General features: G+C 39.8%; 1 protein-coding gene and 1 long non-coding RNA gene across 2 annotated transcripts in view; both read right to left on the bottom strand.

The window, feature by feature from the left end:
- The window catches only part of LOC137620592 (uncharacterized), a 64,502-nt gene extending 52,634 nt beyond the window's left edge, over positions 1-11,868 (bottom strand). The window contains exon 1 of the long non-coding RNA XR_011040079.1: positions 11,689-11,868. This is a non-coding gene — a long non-coding RNA (uncharacterized lncRNA). The remainder of the gene's footprint in view (positions 1-11,688) is intronic.
- A 1,314-nt stretch (positions 11,869-13,182) lies between these two features.
- On the bottom strand, positions 13,183-19,042 carry LOC137620847 (myb-like protein X). The gene is made up of 4 exons (XM_068351295.1): positions 18,173-19,042; positions 17,617-17,808; positions 13,843-17,219; positions 13,183-13,408 (listed from the first exon to the last, which is right to left on the bottom strand). Exons 1-4 carry the CDS (start codon positions 19,040-19,042, stop codon positions 13,252-13,254), a joined length of 4,596 nt encoding a protein of 1,531 aa, XP_068207396.1. The 3' UTR covers positions 13,183-13,251.
- Positions 19,043-19,050: the final 8 nt, after the last annotated feature.

The following is a 19,050-nucleotide window of genomic DNA, read 5'->3' as shown; positions in this document are numbered from 1 at the left end:
TTGCAGTAAAAAGAACAGGGCTACGAACGACTATATAGAAAAGAGATTGAAAAATTCTGCTTCTAAGCAAGTCCTCAGAAACAAAAGCACCAGTGTTTAGATTATGTTTCATTACTATTATTAGGTTTAAATTACAGTAACAGTATTTTTTTATTACGATGACTTTTTTTATGATGGTGACTGCAGAAAACAACAAGTTTAAAAAGGTTAATCATAATATCATACAATTAGACTGATACACGGTATATTTTAAGGTGTTTCAAACGTAATTGCTGACAATAACAGATGCAAGCCCATAGCTTTTCAGTTATGGTAGTCAACCACCATAAATAAAAAAGTATGGATTTCTGCCAAAAGTCACTATAAAAATGTTTAAAACACCACTAAACACACTAAATAACAGTCCTATTTCATACAAACCATTTATTGCAGTTCTATAATTTTACAGAAAAACTAAGTTTGGATGCAGTTCCAACGATACGTTATGTAGAAAAAACTAAACAGGAATGCATGTAAAAAGGATAGGTAAGGTGGAAAAGAAAAAAACTAAGACTTGGATTTGGGTCCAAGAATAGAGACTAGGTAGAAAAACTAGGTTGGGATGTGCATCCAAGGATAGGTTAGGTAGGAAAAAAAGACTTAGGATTGAAATACAGATAAAAGGATAAGTTAGGTAGTGTGACTGCCGAGAGAAAGGTTATGACTCAAAGGCAGGATGCAATCAACTGAGTACTTTATTAAAGAACACTCTCCTTTATACACAAAACCTCAAGGCAACAGGCAAAAACATGTTCCAGAAAATGACAATGTTACATAGGCGACACGCAGACATGTCTATTCTGGTTCTTTTTAGTGCGAGGGAAGAACACAGCTACAAGCATAATATATACAAAATAATTTATGTACGATCGTGTGACACACGGTTGGTACATGGCTCCCCCCCTAAAAATGACATACTGTACATGTTAAATAGGGCGCCCTGCTCTAGAGAGGCGAACTGTAGGCGGGTCATCTGGCAGTAGATAAGCAAGTTTTAGATGATCAATGGAGACTCAGTCTTCTTTGCCACGAATGTTTAGTAGGAATGCTTTTGGACTGCGTCGGATCACAAGGAAAGGGCCCGTGTAAGGGGGTATTAGCGGTGGCTTGGTAGTGTCGTTGCGCAGGACGACGTGCGTTGCAGAATGCAAGTCTGTTGGTATGTGATGCTTCGCTGGGGGCTTGTAAGTCTGGCGGCATGGAGTAAATTTTCCCACGACGTGACGTATGCGCTGGAGATCATTGGAGGAGGTTATAGAAGGAAAAAATTCGGCTGGGACGACCAACGGGTCGCCGTACACCATTTCAGCTGCCAAGACGTCGAGGACGTCTTTAGGAGTAGTCCTTAGTCCCAGGAAGACCCAGGGAAGCTGAGTAAACCAGTTGCAATCCTTGCAGCGGGACATCAGAGCTGCTTTGAAGGTGCGATGAAAACGTTCAACCATTCCATTGGCAGCGGGGTTGTAGGCCGTTGTCTGATGTAGGGCGATGCCCAGGAGATTCGCTAATGACGTCCACAATTGAGAGGTGAAAGTGGTTCCCCTGTCAGAAGTAATATGTTCAGGGATACCGAATCTTGAAATCCATCCAGAGAGTAAGGCAGATGTACATGAAGCGGACGTTGCAGTTTCCATGGGAATGGCTTCAGGCCAACGAGTGGAGCGGTCGATGACGGTAAACAGGTAACGATGTCCTTGTGATGTGGGTAGGGGGCCTACAACGTCGACGTGAATGTGTGCGAAACGACGCTGAGGTTGAGGAAAGGTGCCCACTCCTGAATCCGTGTGTCAATGTACTTTGGAAGTTTGGCAAGAAGTACAGGCGCGGACCCAATCCTTAGCATCCTTAGAAATGTCGTGCCATATGAACTTTGCCTTCAGCAGCTGTGCAGTAGAACGGCACGAGGGATGTGAAAGGCCGTGAATGAAATCAAACACCTGTCGGCGCATGGGAGCAGGAATCCAAGGTCGTGGTCTGCCAGTACTGACGTCACAGAGGAGGGTGGTGTTGGAGTCGTCAAGGGGGAAGTTTTCCCAACGGAGGGATGTGCAGGATGTCCTACATGCTTGATATTCTGGATCCTGTCCAGCTGAACGGCACCCGTGTTTCTTGACAGGGCATCGGCAACGGGATTCATTTTCCCAGGGACGTATTGAAGGGTGCAATTGTATTCAGCCACGGCGGAGAGATGTAGGCGTTGCCGGGCGGACCAGGCATCAGACTGTCGAGTAAAGGCGTGCACCAGAGGCATGTGGTCTGTGCGAATGACAAAGGGCGTACCTTCTAAGAAATGACGAAAGTGATGGACAGCCAAGTGCACCGCCAGCAATTCTCTATCGAAGGTAGAATAGCCCGATTCTGCCTTGGACAGTTTTCTGCTGAAGAAGGCCAATGGGCGGGGCGAGCCGTTGACCAACTGCTCAAGTACTGCACCAATAGCGACGTCACTGGCATCGGTGGTGAGAAGGAGAGGGGCATGTGGGATAGGAAAAGTGAGAGCTGCAGCAGTTGATAGGCCCTTCTTTGCATTGCAGAAGGCTGCTTCTTGAAGGGGAACCCACTTCATGTCCTTTGGCTTGCCCTTGAGGGAGGCGTAGAGGGGAGCAAGAGTGGCGGCAATAGCTGGCAGAAAACAGTGATAATAGTTGATCATGCCCAAGAACTCCTGCAGAGCTTTGACGGTCGAGGGCGCGGGGAAGTTCTGAACGGCTGCTACCTTCTCAGGGAGGGGATGGAATCCTTCAGGAGTGATGTGGTGCCCAAGAACGACACTTCGTTGGCGCCAAAGGTACACTTGTCGTACCGGACTACAAGGCCGTTTTGTTGCAGGCGGTCGAGCACGATGCGCAGGTGACGGAGGTGTTCCTCTTTTGAGAAGGAGAACACAAGTATGTCGTCCACATAACATACACAGAAAGGGAGGCCCCCTAAGATGCCATCCATGAGACGTTGAGACGTGGCCCAAGCATTACGAAGGCCAAAACAGGAGTAATTGAAGCTGTATGTACCAAACGGAGTTGTGATGGCAGTCTTGGGGATGTCTTCTGGGTTCATAGGCACCTAATAATACCCCTTCAGGAGATCGAGCGTAGAGAAAACCTTTGCTTTGTGCAGGTAGGAGGTCACGTCGGCAATGTTTGGGAGGGGGTAGTGATCCGGTTCTGTTTGCATGTTCAAGCGCCTGTAATCCCCGCACGGATGGAGGGAGCCGTCTTTCTTCAGAACGATGTGTAAGGGTGACAACCATGGGCTGGAGGCCTTTTTTCAAAAGCCCATTTCCTCCATTTCGGCGAACGTCTGTTTGGCGGCTACCAATCGTTCCGGTGCCAGATGTCTGAATTTTGCGAAGACTGGGGGTCCCGTCGTCTTGATATGGTGATAAATACCGTGCTTGGCAGGAACCGTGGGTGTTTGGCGAAGTTCTGGACGGCGAAGTTCTGGACGGAAAACTTCCGGGTATGACGTGAGGAGGTATGCGTAGGCATCCATGGGTGCGCTGATGTGCTCCAGCAAGGTTAGAGGGGGCAGGTTGAAGAGGTGTCGACAAGTACGAGTCTGCGTTGACCAATCGTTGGTGGGCGACATCGACCAGAAGGTGGAAATGAGAGAGGAAATCCGCATCGAGGATTGGCAATGTGACGTCAGCAACGAGAAACTTCCAATTGAATTTACCGTTTTCGAACGATAAAGTGAGGTTCTCGTAACCGTAGGTGGGTATCGCAGATCCGTTGGCAGCTACGAAGCGGACGTCGGCAGACGAAGACAGACTACGTCATGTATTGAAGAGTTTCCTTGGCAAAAGAGAATGACAAGCACCCGTGTCTACCAAAAATCGCTCGCCTGTTCCTGCATCATGTAAAAAGAAAAGATTAGAAACACGGGAGGCCACCGCCACGAGCACTGGCCTACTTACACATTTTTTGGTCACTGACAATCCTTGGCACATTTCTTCACGGTTGCCCCGAATCTGAAGTGGTAGTAGAAAAACTACGGCGGATGGGAGGTAGTAAGTGGCTGTAGAAGTCGTTTGTTGGGGCGCGAGCGATTGGTGGGTGGTGGGTGGCTTCGGCACGTCACGGGGTAGGCGTGTATGTCCTACGGCATTCATGTCAGCTTCGGTTGACGTTGAATAGGCATCCTCTTTGTCAGGGGTAGAGGCGTTGATGGAGGTCTTGAAGTAGCTGTCCATAAGGGCGCCAGCTTTGGTCATCAAGTCCTTTATGGGTAAACTATCGACATCGGGTATGGCAGCGCGTATAGGTCCGGGTAAACGGCGTATCCAAAGGGCACAAAGTAGGTTCACCTCACGAGGAGAGCCGTCTGCGGCAGGTTGAAGGCGAGCGATACTGGTTATTTCCCTAAGGGCAAGCGAAGCCCTTTGGTCCCCCAACGGTTGTTGAGAGAGCTGAAAAAGCTTTGCTACACGTGCGTCTGGAGACGGCGAGTACTGCTGCAGAAGGTATGTTTTGAGGGCGTCATACGCTATTGGGTTGTCTCCTTGTTCACAAAGCCAATCGGATATTTCTGGGAAGGTGTCCTCGGGTATCGCAGCGAGAACATAATCTGCTTTGGTGGTTGAGCGAGTCACGCCGTTGATGCGAAACTGGACTTCTGCGCGCTGAAACCAAGCAAACGCCTCCCCGCTGGCGAACGGTGAAAGTTTCAATGGAACAGCCGCAGCGCCAACTTCTGTAGAGTCTGTCATAGTACCAACGATGGAGGGGTGAGGGGGGTGGGGGTGGAAGGCGGTGGGAGCAAGTCGACTTCCGGGGTCACCAATGTGACTGCCGAGAGAAAGGTTATGACTCAAAGGCAGGATGCAATCAACTGAGTACTTTATTAAAGAACACTCTCCTTTATATACAAAACCTCAAGGCAACAGGCAAAAACATGTTCCAGAAAATGACAATGTTACATAGGCGACACGCAGACATGTCTATTCTGGTTCTTTTTAGTGCGAGGGAAGAGCGCAGCTACAAGCATAATATATACAAAATAATTTATGTACGATCGTGTGACACACGGTTGGTACATTAGAAAAAAACTTAAGCTGTGATCCAGGTCTAAGAATAGGTTAGGTAGAAAAACTAAGGTTGGGATGCAGGCAAAAGTATAGATTAGGTAGAAAAAATGGTTCAATTATAGAATGGTGCAATATTAGTTAAGACACTGAAACTTGCATAATTGAATAGATCTTTGCAAATACAGTATTTTGAATCAAATATATTAATGACGGAAACCTGTATTAACATCATTACAGAATTTAATAAAAAAAAATATTTGTTTTGCTCCTTAAATCATCATAGCTCAGGAGCCGCCTCCTTCCTGGTAGTTAAGAAAACACTGATAAGTGGTACTTCTGCCATAGGTTACTTGTTTGAACATCTGCCATAAGTTATTGTACTTGTTTGAACAGTGTAAAGAACCCAAATTTATATATTCTAAACCTCTTTTATTTATTTTCTTTATGCATCATAATCATAGCTCTTTATTTCACTGATCATGTTAATAATAAAAACAATATGGTAGAAATGTGTTTGGTATACTGTACTTGGTTTTGATTACAGTAACTCTTTACATTACGATGAATGGCTAGTAAGTTAGATTTCAAGGTGTTTCAAATGTAATTGATTGCAATACCTCGTGCAAAGCCATAGCTTTTTGATTGTAGTCGACCCACTATAACTCGAAAACTACGGATCTCCGCCAGGATTCATTATCAAAAAAGTTCATCACACCAAAAAATACATTAAAAACCTGTCATATTTTCTACAAACCGTTTCCTGCTTGTTCTATGATTTTATTATTAAAAAAAAATTAAAAAAAGTAAATATATGATACTAGCTAAATGCATGAACCATATTATATTTCCTACTCGCATCTTGTGCTCCATGCATTTCTGACCATGATTATTGGGGCAAACCAGCTGTTCATGAGTTTTTGGACCCCTTTTTAAATAAAGACAATTATGGGGGACCCCAGTCGGAAACCAGGATTTTTTGGGCGGTGATTTACAGCAATAATAATGATCAGAAATGCAAAATGAATACAATGTAAGTGGCTGAAAATTAATGTATTATAATTATCTATAATTCACTTCACATCCTTCTAATGGTTTCTGCTCTACCGTGGCTCGCTTCGCTCGTAATTAAACATTACACCAATGCTCCAATGTTCTGGCAAGCGGTACATGTTGAGTTGCGCTCGCAAGCCCTGTGGGTCATTACTTCTGGGTTATTTACTACTTTCACATGAGCAAAAATAGCTTTATACTGAACGGAAAGCGTTTATATTATAATCAATTGCCAACACAAATGAAATTACATTGATTTAAAAAAAAAAAAAAACTTTCAAAATAGATTGTACTTCTCTCATGGAGACCCGTTTATGTCATAGCGAGGTTGAAACTGAAGGGGATGGTGGAAAAAAAATGGCTGTTGTAGAACAACATCTGGAAACTTATGCATAAATATTTGGAAGCTCGTAATTGGTTAAAAGAGGCAGGTAATGATTACGTCATACAAAAAACAGAACCGCCGGCGAAAGCGAACACAAACACTGCATGCGCACAATAACTAACCATCAGCTTCCTAAATGAAAGCAAGGGGTTTAAAGTATGAATTAGCATTAACATTTTAACCAATGGATAAGCAAGTTATTATGCTCCAGCCCACCTTCAACATGGAAAAAAAAAATGCCAAACTAGCTCGCACTTGTCCATTTCTTTAAAGGAATTCCAGTTTCGCTAGTAATTAAAGTATCATATATCAACCGAATAAACTTAGGCAGGGATCCAATTCCAGGAATAGGTTAGGTAGATAAAACTTAGGCTGGGATCCACTTCCAGGAATAGGTTAGATAAAAAAAAAAAAAAAACAGACTAGGATCCAGGTCCAAGAATAGGTTAGGTAGAAAAAAAAAACAAAGGCTGGGATTCAGGTACAAGAATAGGTTAGGTAGAAAAAAACAATAGGCTAGGGTCCAAGAATATAGGTAGAAAAAAACATAGGCTGGGATGCAAGTCCAAGAATAGGTTAGGTTGAAAAACTAGGCTAATATCCAGGTCCAAGAATAGGTTCAGTAGAAAAAAACATAGGCTGGGATCCAGGTCCAAGTATAGGTTAGGTAGAAAAAAAAAAAAAAAAAAAAAAAACATCGGCTGGGGTCCAAGAATGTTGGGTAGAAAAAAAACATAGGCTGGGATCCAAGTCAATGAATAGTTTAGGTAGAAAAACTAGGCTAATATCTAGGTCCAAGAATAGGTTACATAGAAATATCATGGGCTGGGATCCAGACCCAAGAGTGGGTAAGGTAGAAAAACTTAGCTAATATCCAGGTCCAAGAATAGGTTAGATAGAAAAAAACATAGACTGGGATCCCAGTCCAAGAATAGATTAGGCAGAAAAAAATATAGATTGGGAGGTAATTGTTTACAACACCATGCTTTCCATTTACTCCAAAATAATGCAATCCTGCAGTTCTCATCTTTTGCACAGTAATTAGGTGGTTATTTAAATTCTGGGAAAGCAATAATTAGCAAGATATGTTGAGGATGAGGGAAGGGGTTATAAAAAGAAAATAGCTCGGTTTCCTCACTAAACGACTTGGAACTGACATGTCAACATAGTCAACCAAACAGAATTCGTGATGCCAGCGTACATAAACATTAGTTCGTGATGCCAGCGTACATTTGATATACTGTATATTCAAAATATACTTAATCAAAAATTGAGTGATTACTTAAGTGTCACTATTTGTAAATTGCATATTTTATGGACACTTTTGAGTAATTAATCCATTTTTAATTAAGTATATTTTGAATATACAGTACAGTGGAACCTCTACATCCGAATTTTCCAACATCCAAAGTAAAATTCAAGCAAATTTTTGACTCTACACCCAAATTTTATTTTGACACACGAAGTAAGCAATTTTCGACACGCGAAGTACAATTCGAACACGTTCCTACTCTACACCCGAAGTAAACAATACTTGTACGCATAGTCGGTGCTCATAGCGCCTGATGTGATTTTTATTTCCGCCGATAGAAGCCAGCACTTCGACCTCGGAGGGACCCTCAATTAGCGCGGCTTGGGTCAGTCCTCTGTTCTCGTCGGCTTCTTGCGGTTGTACCCTGTGCGTTCTGCTATTATTGTACTGTTTTAATCGTGATTTTTTACGTGCATCCATTTACGGTAATTTACGTAAAGTATGGGTCCTAAAAGGCTTAGTTTTGCAAGTGGTAGTGGTGAGAAAAGGAAGAAGGAAATGCTTTCTATGGACGTAAAGCAGGAAATTATTGAAAAACGTGAGTGTGGCGTCCGCGTGAGTGAACTTGCTAATCAGTATGGCTGTAATATGTCGACGATCTCGACAATCCTTAAACAGAAGGAAGCTATTAGAGCAGTGAAACCTTCTAAGGGGATCACAATTATTTCAAAACGCCGTAGCCCTATCATAGAAGAGATGGAACGACTTCTGCTAATCTGGATCAAGGACAGAGAGATCGTTGGCGACAGCATCACCGAAACCGTCATCTGCGAGAAGGCGCACGCCATCTTTACGGACTTGAAGGAGGAGAACTCTGGGGGTGATGCTGGGGAGAGTTCAACCAAACCTTCCTCAGACGATTTCAAGGCATCTCGTGGCTGGTTTGAGAAATTTAAGAAACGGTCCTGGATTCATTCAGTTGTTTGCCACGGAGAGGCTGCTAGTGCGGACACAAAGGCTGCAGCTGACTTTGTCAAGAACTTTGAAAGGATCGTTCTGGAAGAAGGCTACGTAGAGCAGCGTGTTTAATTGTGATGAAACCGGGCTGTTTTGTTAGAAGATGCCTAGTTGAACCTACATCACCGCCGAAGAGAAGAAATTGCTTGGGCATAAGCCAATGAAGGATCGGTTGACTCTTGCCCTATGTGCCAACGCTAGCGGGGATTTTAAAGTCAAGCCTTTACTGGTTTACCATTCCGAGAACCTTAGGGCCTTTAAGGCACAACGTCGGTAAGGACCAGCTTCATGTTTTCTGGCGATCCAACTCAAAGGCCTGGGTCACTAGGCAGTTCTTTGTGCAATGGGTTAACCAAGTTTTCAGCCCTTCTGTGAAGAAGTATCTTCATGAAGAGAAATTGCCTTTAAAGTGCCTGCTATGCCTTGACAATGCACCCGCTCACCCCCCGGACTTAAAGATGATATCTTCGATAAATTTAAGTTCATAAAGGTGCTGTATCTTCCACCGAATACCACCTCTATCCTCCAGCCCATGGACCAGCAAGTCATCTCTAATTTTAAGAAGCTGTACACCAAGCACTTATTTAAGCAGTGCTTTAATGTCACGCAAAGCACCAACTTAACTTTGCGTGCATTTTGGAGGGGCCACTTCAACATCGTGCACTGCTTGAAGATCATAGATCAGGCTTGGGTGGGATTAACTCAACGGACCCTCAATTCTGCCTGGAAGAAGCTGTGGCCTGATGCAGTTTCTCCCCGAGATTTCGAAGGTTTTGACCCCGAACCTGATCCCTTGGTGGGTGCAGCGGAAGACGTAGAGGAAATCGTCTCCCTTGGCAAGTCCATGGGTCTGGAGGTCGACGCAGATGACGTTACGGAACTCGTCGCCGAACATCACGACGAACTTACCACAGAAGAGCTCAAGGAACTCCATGCTATGTCTGAGCACGAGTGATGACGAGGAAGGGATCGAGGAGGTAGAACATGTGTTAGGTTCGGCGCATGTAAAAGAGGTATTAGGAAAATATCAAGACGTGGTCGACTTCATCGACAAATACCACCCCAAAAAATTGCAGGTTTGTCGTGTAGTTGCGCAGTTCGATTATGTTTGCCCAACTCACTTTCGAAACATTCTGAAAAGCCGTACCAAGCAACTATCTATCGATAATTTCTTTAAAAAAACTACGAAGCGAACTCGTGATCAAGGGGATGTAAGTGATTCAAAGAAAACGGCAAAGAGTGAAGCGAAAGAAAGTGAAACAAACAAAACGGCAAAGTGTAAAGCGAAAGAAATTCAATCAATTTTAAGTGTAGAGAGTGAAAGTGATTAAAATTAATCATCAAAAAGATAAAAAGAAAATGTAAAAAAAATATAAAAATAAAAAAAAAAAAGCTAAGTTATGTTAAAGTTCACTTAGTGTAAGTTAAAATAAGTTACGGTAGTGTACGTTTATCGTAGTTAACCTCTCTACCTCCTCGCCGCCCGTCCGTCTCCTCTCTGCGTAGCAAGACCAACAACACCTGCGCTGGAGTTTCTAAGGTAAAGTGACGCTAAAAACCAGTTTCTTATATATCATTTTTTTATAATTCTTCACTTTTACATGTCTATTATCTAATTTAGTGTGCATTATTCTCATGGGAAATCATGTGTAGTAGTTTATTAAGAAGTTATCATAGGTTTTTGGGCTCAACCACGGATTAATCCTATTTCAATGTATTCTTAAGGGAAAATTCGTTTCGACATCCGAACATTTTCTACATCCGAAGTCGGTTGTGGAACGAATTAAATTCGTATGTAGAGGCACCACTGTATATCAAATGTATGCTGGCATCCCAAATTCTGTTTGGTTGACTATGTTGACACGTCAGTTCCAAGTCGTTCAGTGCGGAAACCGAGCTATTTTCTTTATATAACCCCTTACCCGTTCCTCAACATATCTTGCTAATTATTGCATTCCCAGAATTTAAATAACCACCTAATTACTGTGCAAGATGAATACTGCAGGATTGCATTATTTTGGAGTAAATGGAGATCGTGGTGTTGTAAACAATTACAGGCTGGGATCCAGGTAAAAAAAAATACGTTAGGTAGAAAAAAAACATAGGCTAGGGTCCAAGAAAATGTTAGGTAGAAAAAACAGGCTGGGATCCCAGTCCAAGAACAGGTTAGATAGAAAAATACATAGGCTGGGATCCAGGTCCAAGAATAGGTTAGGTAGAAAACTAGGCTAACATCCACGTCCAAGAATAGGTTAGGTAGAAAAAAACATAGTCTGGGATCCAGATTCAAGAATAGATAAGGTGGAAAAACTTAAGGTTAATATCCAGGTCCAAGAATAGATTAGGTCGAAAAACTTAGGCTAATATCCAAGTCCAAGAATAAGGTTAGCCTAACTTTGGTTAAACCTTGGCTACGAATACAACTCAAATGAAATAGGCGAGGTACAAGAATTGTTGTGAATACGATTCTTTAAACGTAACTCGTAATAGGCCTAGGGTCTTCTTTCCTAAAATCACTCTAGTTAGCTAATCGTCACTTGCCATGCTGGTTTAGACGACAGAAATATTTTCAAGGGTTTGTTATGTGACCGTAGTGTAAAATTGAATAAAGAAAACAACAACTGGTTGTTCCGTTTCCTAAAAATACAAAAGCATGTTACTATAATGCTGGCCTAACATTAAAATTTCTCTACACCAATATTTCACTTATGATTCACAAACATGTACATCCCGTACATGAAATCATGATGCCCTTTTATTTAAGGAAACTTTCCTTATATAACAGAATAACCAAAAGCCAGTTATTTTCCAAATGACTTCCACCAACTCAAGAGCATTCCAGACCATTTCGCCATCAACCATTGCAAGATTTCCTCTTCAAACGGTCTGCAGAAACTTATATGCTTAACAGAAATCACTGACCTGTCTTCGTCGCCATCAACCTATTTCGTCCTGAAAACCTCTAATCACCGGTATCAAAACTAGGTCAATTCATTCTCGCTGGAATGGTTCACCGCCATTAAATAACTTCCAAGAGCAACGCCACGTTTAGCGTCAGACCCACACACCCAGTCACCCAGGGTAAGACGACGCTTATCTCTCCGTTCTTGGAACTCTTTGGAAGAAGATCCATAGACCGTTTTATTTACTAAGTTTAAACATAAGGACTAATATAAGTGATGCTTCATGTAAATTCTTCGAGACAAGGAAAATTAGATATAGTATCCAAACGAAATAAGCAATTATATATTCACACATTACAAGAAAGGGTGGATGTGTGTATGTGTGCGTGCGTGAAATGAAAATCTTCTAAAATATTCTGGAATTAATAAAGGCCCCTAAACACGATAAATTTTTCGTCAATTAATTGATATTAATTTATTGACGATAATGAAATTAAGGAAATCACTGTGCCTACACACAGTCAATGATTTTACTTCAATTTTCAGTTTAATTCATAATCATAACTTCGAGATGAAAGCATCTGTGGCTCTAGGAATAGTGCTTGCTGAGATCACTCCAAAGCGATCAATTTTATTGAAGACCCACCAATAAATATCAAAGGTTCTTTGATCTCTCAATGAATTGATTCAATGAAATTGTTTCAATTAAATCAATATCAATGTCCCCTACACACGGTCAATTTCTCCATCAATTCATTGACGTCAATAAATTGATATCAATTAATTGACGAAAAATTTCATCGCGTGGAGGGGCCTTTTAAAAAGGCTACCGAAATCTGGTGTTTCTACCAGCCAGTGCCATGATATTTTCTGAAGCAAATGTGTCGCTTATATTAACACACACACACACACACACACACATATATATATATATATATATATATATATATATATATATATATATATATATATATATATCCTGTGTGTATCATATAATCTATCTATCTGTATATAGTCTATACACTTGTGCACGCGTGTAAAATTATTCATTATCTTGAAAAAAATATAAAATAATCCAATCACTCGTACGGGTAATTTATAAAAATTGTTTCCATTAATAACGCTAGGAGAGTGAATAATTAAAACAGCTGAAGCACTTTCATCACTTTAAACAGTCGATGCACAGATAACCTGATAATTAAAAATACTTTAATTTATGAATAATCATAGAACCAAAAATATACATCTGTATCTGGGTTCTATGTTATTTACATCTTTTATACTTAATTAGTGGAAACATTTTCTTCATTGCAGACGTATTATAACTACTCTCCAATGACCTTTTCGATATCGTAATATTACTATGTTTTATTTATCAATTTATTCATCTGTTATTATTATTATTATTATTATTATTATTATTATTATTATTATTATTATTATTATTATTATTATTATTATTATTATTATTATTATTATTATTAAATAGCTAAGCTACAACCATAGTTGGAAAAGCAAGATGCTACGTATAAGCCCAAGGGCTCCAACAGGAAAAAGTAGCGCAGCATTACTAGTTCCTGCGTCACTTGGAAAAGCACTGGAATATGCCCTGGTCATTCAGTAGGTTATCTAGATCCTGGTCACCTCCGTCGTCACTCAGAATAGGCTGCAGCTGCAACAGCATCAGCAGGTAAGTGACCACAATGCCTAAGCAGGTTACGTAGGAGGAAGCGCTTAGACTGGAAAAAAAAGAGCAACAGGTTAGGAAACCGTTAGGTTGGGGATAGAAAATAATAGCGATAATAAAAAATATTTTTAAGATATAACTCCTCAATAAATAGAAAAATATAGAATTAAATGTTTTCTTAGTCAATTCTCATTTTTTTCTGTATATCATTAAAATAATTAACATAAGGGAAACTATTGTATATAATTAGCTGGATGACTATTTTTTTGTCTGCTGTTCAATATTCTTAAATTTCACACACTCATAATACTTAATAAATCTTTTGTTTCAAGTACATAATAAATGATTTATTTTCATTTAAAGGAATCCATTGTTAAATTTATAGAAGACAAATAAATATATCTATACAAATAAATCATTAACTATGTAAATCAAATCAAATTGGAAAAGACAATTTGTTGCAATGAAAGCAACAATGACACTCACGGATGCGCACCCCAGACGTCAGCAGAGAATGGAAACTCCTCCAGGTGGCACATAAAGCGCTGAAGACACAAGCGGCCCAAAGGTCCAATTTCGGTAGATTCTCCACTTGATTTTAGCTCCTCAGTGCATTCATAAACTTCTTTGTCTCTATTTTGTTTTTTATCAAGTTCAATGTCATTTTCTAAATTATTCCTGTCACATTCACAAATTTCTTTCTCTACCGTGTTGGTCGTACAAATCTCTTTTTGTTCCTTACTTTGCCACGGAGGTCTGGTGTCAGAAGCTTCATTTAAAGTCTCCTTATTTTCAGAATTTTGAATGAATTCCATTTTGTTAGCAAGTGACTGACGGTAAGAAATAATAGTTTTTACGGAGCTGTTATGTCCCTTATGCACCGACATCTCTTCACATCCTAGGGTGGACGTCAGAGAACTCTTTTGATTGGCAAGCTGACGATTATTAGAGGCAATATTATCAAGGAACATCCCTTGTAGTTTCGTATTACTTCTCTCATAAATAACATCGCCCTTGATGACTGACCCATTCTTAGTAAAATGTTGATTGCTTCTCACAGATACTTGTGCTTTTTCAGGCGTCTGGTGACTTTTAATTTTGAGTCCCAAATCTTGGTCACTTTCATTAGATGCCTTACCAGTAAGGGATGACTCCTCTTGCCTTGAATATATGCATTTACTGGTATTATCCTCTGCAAAAATTATATCTGTTGGGCAGGAAACATTCTCGTCTTTACTAGTTACCTCACTTACAAATAATTTTTCACTTCGTCCACTGACTTTGTTATCTCCAAAAGCTAATACATCTGTAAAGAATGACTCCTTCCTTCCCGTACTTTCATTGTCTTTAATAGTTTCCTTACAAGCAAAGCATGTACCTTTCTCCCCCATCAAAATGTTATGTTTATTTGCCACTTCATCTGCAAGTAATGTCTCCGTTTGTCTAAGATCTTTATCTTCAAAAGTTACTTCATTTACTGCGAATGACTCCGTTTGTCTTTTATTTTCATCTTTCCAAATCACACCTTCAGTAGGATATGCTTTATTTTGTTCAATATTTTTTCTCTCAGGAGTTACCCCCATTGTTGGAATAGTTATGTTATCTTTAGATGCTAACTCAATTTCAAACACTTTTTCCATTGTTTCAGTCATGTTATTGTCTTCATAAGTTCCATCATACCCACTTAATTGGAGTTCAGTATTTTTATAATCTTCAGAAGTCACCTCATTAACAAAGACCGATGTATCAAGTTTAGATTTTTTCTTATCTTCATAGGTCATCCCATCAACAAAGATGATTTCCTTTTCCTCATTATTTCGATCAGCTTCATAGGTCACTCCCTCAACAGAGATGATTTTCTTTGGCTCACTATTTTTATCATCTTCATAGCTCACCACATCAACAGGGATAATTTCTTTTAGTCCAGTATTTTCATTATCTTCATAAGTCACTCCATCAACAACGATGATTTCTTTTGATAGGGTATTTTCATTATCTTCATAGGTGACCCCATCAACAATGATGATTTCCTTTGGATCATTATTTGTATCATAGTCATATATCACCCCATCAACAGAGATGATTTCCTTTGGCTCAGTATTTTTATTATCTTTATAGGTAACCTCATCAACAAAGATAATTTCCTTCACTTCAACATTTAGAATTTTTTCGCAATTCCCCTTATCAACAGAGATTGTTTCCTTTAGTTCTGTATTTTCATTACCTGCATAAGTGTCTTCATCTGCAAAGCCCGTTTCATGAAGATCAGTATTTTGATTACCTTCACAAACCACCTCACGAAGAAAGATGGATGCATTAAGTTCAATATTTTCATTATATTCATAGGTCACCCCATCAACAGAGATGATTTCTTTTGGCTCCACATTTTCATTATCTTTATTGGTCACCCCATCAACAAAGATGATTTCCTTCGGCTCATTTTTATCATCTTCATAGGTCATCTCATCAACATAGATAAGTTCCTTTACTTCAGTATTTTGAATATCTTCATAATTCCCCTCATCGACAAAGATAGTTTCCTTTAGTTCTGTATTTCCACAAGTCACCTTATCAACAATGACAGTTTTCTTTAGCTCAGTATTTTTATCTACATAGAAGCTTTCCTTTATTTTAACATTTTCATCATCTCCACAAGTCCCCCCTTCAACAACGTCGGTCTTCTTTAGCTCATAAGTCATCTTGTCAAATATTATGATTTCCTTTAGTTTAGTACTTTTCTCATCAAAAGGCACTTCAATGTCAAGTTCAGAATTTCGTTTAACTTCACAAGTTCCCTCATCAACAAAAAGAGCAGCAGTCTTACATATACATTCATCATTGTCACAAGTACAGTCATGAGCAAGGAATGCTTCCTTTTGAGGGGCATCATAGTTCTCTATGTCTGGCTCCTCCTTGCATGTTCCTCCAGCAAAGAGCGTCTGTTTTAGGTCAATGTCATGCTTACTCGGATATAAAGCCTTGCAAACTGGTACATCTTTTAGTTCTTGTACTTCATATTTGCTGTAAGCCACCTGATCTACAGTGCTTTTGTTTTTAAGATTTAGGTCACTGCCATTTGCTCTGTATGTACTTCCACTCGGAAAACTAGTTTCACAAGTGGGACCACTCATCTCATGATCGTCACCTTTGTTTCTAGGATTAATTTCCTTAATTACTTCTTGATTTACCGTGTAACACATTGTATCACTTTGGTTATTTTTCAGAGTATTATGCTCTTCCGCAGAGCTCTGTAACTCGGAATTATCGCCAAGGACGTGGGCCTCCTCGGTTCTGCTGTTATTTTCAAAATCTTTTGTACTCAGTAAGGAAGGTCTACCAGTTTCACTGGGGACTACCTGGGTATTAGTATCGTCCAAAATGAGTGACGCATTTTCTGATTTGGTTGCATGATCTTTTTCTGTGGTCTCTTCATTTGTTATTTCATTGACCAAATTTTCTTTAGAAGTCTCTTCTAAAAAGCAATTTTCCTTTATATATTTTTCCTCATAACTGAGAAAACAATTCACCTCCATTTCCATTGGTCTCTCTTCAGTGGCATTATCATCTAATTTTTTAATACCCATTTCATGAAGATTCAACTTTTCCGGAGTTGTACTTTCTGCAGCAGTAGCCCTTTTGAGCCTTGTAGTGCTTTTCGTCATAGAAATGGTCTTCTCAGACATCTTGGCCGTCGTATCCTCAAGTTTTATAGGTTTGAATTCCCCAGTTGCAGAACTATGTTTTCCCGTTTCATAATCAATGAACAACCAAGAGCTTGTATCATCTCCTTCAATGTTCTGGTCAGTATCAGGAAAGCACTGCTTTATTACGGCTTCCCTGACTGCCTTGGCAACCAAGAAATGCTGAAAACAAAATAAAAACAAAAGTGTGGTAAGAAAATATATAAAAATCAAACTTATTTCATGTTTCTATACATTAGCCGAATGTAATTAATAACAAACTTTTACATTAACATAATTTAATTAATCATGAAAACTGAAGAACAAGAGTTAAGTAACTATACTAATTTTTTTTAATGAGGCGTATTTGCACCGACTCGCAGGGGTGCCCTTTTAGCTAAGAAAAGTTTCCTAATCGCTGATTGGTTGGATAAAATCCTTTTAACTAATCAGGTACTAAGAAACCTTTCCGAGCTAAAAGAGCATTCTTGTGAGTCAGTGCAAATGTGCCTCATTATAAAAAAATTAGTATAAGCAAGTTTATGGATATTGTCTTGAATTCTAGAACTGGATATCTTACTGTATTGATAAGATGTTGTCCCGTCTGACATACACCAAGATACCTGATCGAATTCTCCAACAGCGAAAACAGTAAGGGCCAAAAGTAAAATGCACAGTCTTTTGTGAACTTCATGGACGTTAGGGCAAACAGATGCGCTATAGCATGCATTACAAACAAGATCACGCGCACGTGCAACAAGTATGAGAAGACCTGTGAGGACAAAATAACAAATATGAGTAATTTAACAGATACACAAGACTAGCTAGGAACAAATTGTAAATAAAACTGCTGCGTAGATCATTACCAAACTGTAATTAAAATTGCTACAAAGCTCAATATAAAAAAAAATACTTCACATATCAATGCCAAATCAACAAAATTCAAACTCAAGTTTCAGGTAATCATAAACTTTGACTTGAAATGATAAAGTAATATGATGCTGATATCCACCATCTGTTCAGAATATTTGTTTTCACATAAAAGTCAATTAATTGTAATCCACTTGAAGAATTATGATAAATTAAAAGGGGGTATTCTTACTAAGAATGAAAAATAAAGGGAAAATCAGACTCACCCCATTGAATATGCCAAGCAAGTTTCTGCATTCCAGCCAATTCTTAGCAACAGTGTTTGTCTCTTCTTTGGACCAAACCTTTATGGTCTGGATTTCCTTCCGCAGTCTCTCCAGTGCTACCACAAGGAACAAAGTGAAAGTAAATATGTACAAATCAAACATACTTGGGATGAAACACGTGACAAACACTGGGAAAGTCAGCATATAATCAAGGTTGCAGTTACGAAACATGAATATGTGGTCAGGTAAAGGGACCATAATGTAGACAAAGACTGTGTAAATGATAGAGTAGCAGAAACTATAGCACACCGCTACTTTTATGGGATAGCTTCGATTGATTTTCAATTTAAAGGCCTCCACTTCTATCAAGAAATTCGCGATACTCCTGCTTTTGATCAGCCAGAAGATCTGGGTGTAACAACAAAAACAATTAGCACTAAACAAGGGCAAGATCAAAACCTTCTGCTGGTATGTTGCATCTACGCTGAAAATAATTCCTAACGACATTACCAAGCTTAAGGATACCACCAACAGTGCTACAACTGCAACGGCAGCTCTGTAGGGACAAATACAAATAGTCCCATTCTTAATGCCGATGACATTGATCCCCAAACAACTTGCAATATGCAGGAGAAATGACAGAGACTGGTAGAACGCAGTGTGCTTTGCAGAGGAATCCCCTTCATGTCTTGATTCATCACCATCTTTTTCATTTCCTTTCATCTCATTTTCCTCCTTGCCATTTTCTATGTTTCCTTTAATGGTCTGCTTGTTCGTACAGCTTGTATTCGAGGTGTCACTGGAATAGACGCTGGAGATACTACCCGGGTGGTCAAATGAAGAAAGTTGGTTGGGGTGAAATTCACCCATATCTCTTA

Source organism: Palaemon carinicauda, chromosome 27, assembly GCF_036898095.1.
Source record: "Palaemon carinicauda isolate YSFRI2023 chromosome 27, ASM3689809v2, whole genome shotgun sequence".
Classification (NCBI taxonomy): Eukaryota; Metazoa; Arthropoda; class Malacostraca; order Decapoda; family Palaemonidae; genus Palaemon; species Palaemon carinicauda.
Note: the sequence above shows the minus strand (reverse complement) of the source record. Positions and strands in the feature narration are given on the sequence as shown.

Coding starts and splice junctions, on each gene's coding strand:
- LOC137620847 (XM_068351295.1), bottom strand. CDS start 19,042: ATGGGTGAATTTCACCCCAACCAACTTTCTTCATTTGACCACCCGGGT. Junction 17,220..17,616: donor GACAACATCTTATCAATACA/GTAAGATATCCA, acceptor TTTTGTTTTCAG/CATTTCTTGGTTGCCAAGGC. Junction 13,409..13,842: donor GACGTCTGGGGTGCGCATCC/GTGAGTGTCATT, acceptor TTTTTTTTCCAG/TCTAAGCGCTTCCTCCTACG.